Consider the following 6,594-nt stretch of genomic DNA (forward strand, 5'->3'; position numbering starts at 1 on the left):
TTGCAGGGTCATACGGTAATTCTGCTTAACTTTTGGAGGAACTGCTAGATTGTTTTTCAAAGTAGCTTCTATTCGTTTTCTACGTCTGCTGTAACAAAGTATTACAAACTCGTGACTTTAAACAACAGAAATTTATGGTCTTACATTTCTGGGGTCTGGAAGTCCCAAATCAAGGTGTTGGCAGGGCCATGCTCCTCTAATAGGTGTAGAGGAGATCCTTTCTTACCTCTCCCTAGTGCCTGGGGGTTTGCTGGCGATCAGTGGTACTTCTCGTCTTAAAGCGGCATCTCCCCAGTCTTCTGTCTTCGTGTGGTATTTTCCCCGTGTGTCTTCTCATTGTCTTCCCTCTGTGTCTGCCGGTCTCCAGTCTCCAGTAACCAGGCATGCTGGATTAGGGCTCACAACAAGCAGCTCATTCTAACTTGATTATCTCCGTAAAGAACCTACTTCCGCATAAGGGCACGCTCTCAGATGCTGGGGATTGGGACCTCAACATATCTTTTTAGAGGGACACAGTCCAGACCATGCATGACATAGCTGCACCATTTTACATCCTCACCAGCAATGGGGGAAGGTTATGATTTCTCCCCATCCTCGTCGCAGCTTATCTGACTTTTTGATTCTAGCCATCCTAGTGGATAGGAAGTGACCTCTCCTCGTGGTTTTGCTTTGATTTCCCTGATGACTAGTGATGCTGAGTATCTTCTCATGCATTTATTAGTCATTAGTGTATCTTTGGAGAAATGGCTCTTCAGATTCTTTGCCCACTTAAAAAATTGGGTTGTCCTTGTTATTGAGTTGTAAGTTTTGTTTTTATGTTCATGATACAGGTCCCTTATCAGATATGATTTGAGGTATTTTTTTCCTATTCTGTGGGTTGTCCTTTCACTTTGTAGCACAAAAGTGCAAAATTTTGATACAGTCTGTTTTATATATATATATATATATATATATATATATATATATATATATATAATGACTTTTGCTTTTGGTGTCATACCTAAGAATTCATTGCCAAATCCAAGGTCATGAAGATTTGACCCTACGTTTTCGTCGAAAAATTTAATAGTGTTGGCTCTTGCAGTTAGGTCTTTCATCCTTTGAGAGTTATTTTAAAAAAATATTTTATTTATTTATTAGAGAGAGAGATCATGGGTGAGTGTGCGAGCCGGGAGTTGGGCGGGGTAGACAGGGGTGGTGAGGAAGGCGGAGAAGCAGACTCCTTGCTGCTCAGGGAGCCAGATGTGAGGCTTGATCCTAGGACTCTGAGATCATGACATGAGCCAAAGGCAGACACTTAACCCACTGAGCCACCCAGACACCCCGAGTTAATTTTTATATAGGGTATGAGGTAAGCGCCCAACTGCATTCCTTTATATGTGGCTAACCAGTCGTCCCAAAACTATTTGTTGAAAAGGCTGTTCTTTCCCCATTGAATGATCTTGGCAACCCTGTCAAAAAATCAATTGACTATGGGTGTGTGTGGGGGTTTATTTCTGGATTTGATTCTATTTCATTGATACATATGGCTATCTTTATGCTAGTAGCACACTATTCTGATAACTGTTGCTTCGTATTAAGTATTAAAATTGGGAAGTGTGAGTCTTCTTTTTGAAGATTGCTAGGGCTGTTCTGGGTCCCTGAGTTTTAGGATCAGCCTATCAATTTCTGCAAAGCAACCTACTGGGATTCTAGTAGGGATTGCGTTGAATTTAATCTATCCACCTGGGGAGTATTACTACTTTAACGATATTGAGTCTTCCGAGCCATGAGCGTGGGATGTCTTTCCATTTATTTAGAACTTCTTTAATTTCTTTCAACACGGTTTTGTAGTTTTCAGAGTATGTTTTGTAAAATGTATTCCTAAGTATTTTATTCTTTTCAATGGAAGAAATGGAATTTCTTTAAAGGGAATCGTTTTCTTTTCTTTTTTTTTCTTTTTTCTTTTTTTATTATTTATTTATTTATTTTTAAAGATTTTATTTATTTATTTGACAGACAGATATCACAAGTAGGCAGAGAGGCAGGCAGAGAGAGAGGAGGAAGCAGGCTCCCTGCCGAGCAGAGAGCCCGATGTGGGGCTCGATCCCAGGACCCTGAGACCATGACCTGAGCCGAAGGCAGAGGCTTTAACCCACTGAGCCACCCAGGCGCCCCGGGAATTGTTTTCTTAATTTCATTTTCAGATGGCTGTATAGAAGAAATACATGTATAGTGTGTAGAAATACAACAGATTTTTGAACATTGGAGATTTATCCTGCAACCTGATGAATTCATTAGTTTTAATAGTTTTTATTTTATTTATTTATTTTTATTAACATATGATGCATTAACTGAGGGTTGCTGGGGGGAGAAGGCTAGGGAGAGGGTGGTTGGGTTATGGACATTGGGGAAGGTATGTGCTCTGGTGAGTGCTGTGAAATGTGTAAACCTGGCGATTCACAAACCTGTACCCCTGGGGCTAATAATACATTATAATGTTAATAAAAAAAAATAAAAAAATATGATGCATTATTTGCTTCAGGGGAGTTCTAATAGTTTTTAAGTGAATTATTTAGGGTTTTCAATATATGAGGTCATGTAATCTGTGGATAGAGGTGCTTTCACTCCTTCCTTTCCATCCTGGATGTTTTTGATTTCTTATCCCTTTCATCCCCCCAGTTTGCTGGCTAGAACCTCCCATACTGTATGGATCAGAAGTAGCAAGAGCAGAAATCTTAATCTCACTCTTGGCTTTATTCACAGTTAAGCATGATGATGGCTGTGGGTTTTTTTTTGTGATACCCTTTGTTAGGGGCATTTCCTTCTATTTTTAGCTCATTGAGTGTTTTTTTAATAAATCAGGAGATATTACTGGATTTTGTCAAAATCTTTTTCTGCATCTATTGAGGTGATCAGTGGTTTTGTTTTTTTCTATACCTTTGATATGGATTGTATTAAGGAGTTTAATTATGGAATGGGATTACTCTAGTTGATTTTCAGGTGTGAAAACAGCCCTGCATTCCTGGGGCAAATCCCATTTGGTCATGGTGTATAATTATTATTAAATGTAGCTGGCTTTATTTTTTAGTGTGTAGTTGAACGTTTTTGCGTCTTTGTTCATAACAGATATTGGTTTTTCGTTTTCTTTCTCTTATAACGTCTTTGTCTGGTTTTGGCATCAAGGTAATACTGGCTTCACAGAATGAGTTGGAGAATGTTTGCCCCTTTTCCAACTTTTGGAAGTTTGGGAAGAATTAATATTGATTCTTCTTTACATGTTTGGTAGAATTCACATGTGAAACAGTTTGAGTCTGGGCTTTTTTTTTTTTTTTTTGTGGGCAGTTTTTGATTGTGAGATCAATCTCTTTACTTGTTAGGGGTCTCTTCCAGTTTTCTGTTTCCTCTTCAGTCAGTTTTGGAAGTTTATGTCTTTTCTAAAATATGATTTTATTTATTTATATATGAAAGAGAGAGAGAGCGGGAAGAGCAAAGGGAGAGGGAGAGAGAATCCCAAGCAGACTCCATGCTGAGCGTGGAGCCACTGTGGGTCTCCATCTCATGACCCCGAGATCATGACCTGAGCTGAGATTAAGAATGAGACGCTTAACCGACTGAGCTACACAGGCGCCTCAGGACATTGGTGTCTTTTTAGGAATTTGTCCATTTTCTCTTGGCTATCTAATTTATTGGCATATGATTGTAGTCTTCCTTCACGATTCTTTTTAGTTCCATGAGGTCGGCAGGAGCATCTGCTCCATTTCTGATTCTAGTACTTTGGGTCTTCTCTCTTTTGTTCTTGGTCGGTCTACCTAAATGCTTGTCAACTTTGTTGGCTTTTTCAAGGACCCTACTTTTTTCCTCTTAGTTTTATGGGATTCTTCATTGCAATCACTCTGTGGCCACTGTTTCTTGAGTGTCCTCTGCGTGGCGGCTATGTGACACTTGACTCCTTTCGTCCTTGAGAAAACACACCTAAAGCAGATGTTGTTGGATGCACTGTTGAATGAGAACACCGAGGTCAAACTCTGGGAAGTTGGGGCTCCCAAGCCTGATGACTTTTCCCTACAGCGGGGCCCACCCCATTCTGCTTTTGGCCTCTACCATCTGCTGCTGAGGCTTGTTTTCCGATTTCTAAGGGGGAAGAGCCATGAGTCACTCTTCTCTCACATCACCTGTCAGTGGGTCCCACATCACCTGGTGAGCCCATTAAGCATGTTCTTGCCACCCTCGGCTTTGGTTCAGTGAGCCTGGACTCAGGTCCAAGGATATATAGTACTACGTAATGTCCCCAAAGATTCTGATGCTGGGGTTCCCTGACAGCACCCGAGTAACCCGTGTTTGCCCTGGATACTCCTCAGCTTTCCTGGGTTTACGTTCCCCAGGAAGCCACTGGTTCCTCTGGCCTCTGTGTTCTCCTGGCTTCCACTTCCCCCCTGCGTTGCGGGTCAAGGATAACGTAGGTCTTGGGAGGGAAGCTGTTTCCTTGTTGTGTTATAAAAATTTGCAAGAAGTTGTACATTTTTATACCCCTGCCCACCCCTGCTCCATCTTCCTAAAGTTCTCTCTGAGGTAATAGCGTGTAGGACCTTCAGGAGTTAATAAGTGAGCTTGGGGCATGTGTCCTAGCAGTGAGTACGAGCAGGCACACACATACACACCCCGGCGGGGAGGGGGCGAGGCGGGGAGGGCTGGGGGGGCGGGGGGAGAAAGTGACACTGAGCTTCTCATTTTCCTGGAATGTGGCTCCCCAAAGGTCTCATAGTTTGCAGTGTTTCTGACTCTGGGGCTGTGTAAACATCCCATAGGGGATTGCTGCCTCTGAGGAAACAGAGGACTTTGAAAGGGGGAGGGTGCGAGCCCAGAGCAGGGAGAGGGGGCGAATGGGAGTTGGAGACTTGGAGCCAGAGAGGGGGAAGGGAGAGGGAAACCCTGGGGTCCTGTTGAGACAGGACGTGTGGTGAAATATGTGGGAGGGAACAGAGGCCAGCAGTTTCCCACTGAAAGTGTGAGAGATCTGGTGAGGCCTGGGGCCCATGGTGTGGCGCAGATGGGGAAGCTTGTCCACGCTGCGGGAGGGAACAGGGTGACTCCTAGATCCCTGGCCCATACCAGCCTCCTCCACTGCTTCCAGCTTTTAGCATGAGGGTTTACAGTCTCTGCTGGAGCCGGCTAGGCAGAGAGGGTGAGGGAGAAGTGGGCTCCCCAATCCTGGGGCACGGTGAGCCCCTCCCTCCTGGGGTCCTGAGCTGCCTTCCCAGAACCCAGCATTCTTTCCTGCATGGCTCTCCCTAGCAGCCAAGACTGTCTTAAACTTCTGAGCCTCCCGGGCCACTGACCTCGAGCAGTTTCCAGAGCCTGCCTGTCCCAAGAGGGGAAGCTGGGGAGTTGGAGCTCCTCTGGCCTTGGGGTCAGGTAGATCTTGACTCTGCCATTTATGTGAGCTGTGTCATATCAGACAAGTCATTCAACCTCCGAAATCTGCTTTCCTCATCAATATAGAACTGGTGACATTGATATCAGCCAACCTTGCAAGGTTGATGTGAGGATTAGAGAAAATGGATTTGGTAAGATCCTGACATGTGATAGGCTCTTTCTCAATACATGGTAACTCATATGTTATTCTGTTATTCTGAGACCCAAGGATAACAGACAGCCAAGTGCCCCAGAAATCTACCAGCTTGCAGGTCTGGCCAGCTCCGCCACAGTGACAATGGCCCACACTCCCTCCCCCTCCCCCACATTGGTTCTTCTGCCTGGGGTCACCTGCCTGGGGTCACCCCCTTTCCTGTGCCCTGCTTTGCCCTGCCTCTGAGGACCTCTGAGGCCCCACCCCCTCTTCTCTGAGGGTTCTGGTCTCTGGCTGATGAGTGACTTGGTCATTTGTCCCCTGTAGCTGGCAAGCAGGCTGGGATGTTCGTGGGGGGCTGTTAGGAAGAGAGGGATATGTATGTCCTGAGGCAGAAGAAAGCTCTGAGTGCGTCACAGATTAACCCCCTGGCCGGCTTCCACCTGCTGGGCCTGAGCACCCAAGCGAGGGTGTCCAGAGGTGTCTGGGTTCAAACTGGGTTCTGCTGAAGGAAGCCGGGGAGGAAGGTCACTCGTGGGTCATACGTGATTGGAGGAACAGCAGAAAGGCTCCAGTGCCCTCTCCTGCGCTAGGAAGAGCACACTGGCTTGAATTCCACCACGAGTGCCTGGCTTACAAAGATCCCCTATCCTGGCATGGACAGGAGCCATTTCATCTAATCCTCACAATAACACGAAGAGGTAGGCATTACGGTAATCCCCTAGGGCCCAGAGCAGGACCCAGGCTGGGATGGTTGAGCCGCCTGCTCACCTAGCCGGGAAGGTGGTGGGACTGGGGCCCAGGAATAGAATCCAGACTTACGGAGAGCCTCGAGGAGAGAGTCTGACCTGTACACGGTAGGGTGAGAAACCTGATCCGTTTCTGAGTTTTCTTCTTCAACACACTTTGTGATGGGCTTCTGATCTGTCCCTGCCTTGTCACATAAGGGTTAAATGAGTGAGTGCATAGACAGTGCTCAGAGCCGTCAGGAATCCCAGCATTTTGTGTCATTGTCACTGCCTTGGGAGTGGGGTCCCAGACAGACG

The 6,594-nt window shown here is 45.6% G+C and overlaps 1 protein-coding gene across 1 annotated transcript in view; it reads left to right on the forward strand.

The window, feature by feature from the left end:
• Window positions 1–6,249, forward strand: part of LOC116863035 (SH3 and cysteine-rich domain-containing protein 2-like) — a 45,122-nt gene extending 38,873 nt beyond the window's left edge. Inside the window, exon 4 of the mRNA XM_032850518.1 lies at window positions 6,142–6,249. Coding sequence (XP_032706409.1) covers window positions 6,142–6,228 — 87 coding nt within the window. The 3' untranslated portion in view covers window positions 6,229–6,249. The remainder of the gene's footprint in view (window positions 1–6,141) is intronic.
• The last annotated feature ends 345 nt before the right edge of the window (window positions 6,250–6,594 follow it).

The sequence above is a fragment of the Lontra canadensis genome, unplaced genomic scaffold, assembly GCF_010015895.1.
Source record: "Lontra canadensis isolate GAN:19392208 unplaced genomic scaffold, GSC_riverotter_1.0 scaffold469, whole genome shotgun sequence".
Taxonomy (NCBI): domain Eukaryota; kingdom Metazoa; phylum Chordata; class Mammalia; order Carnivora; family Mustelidae; genus Lontra; species Lontra canadensis.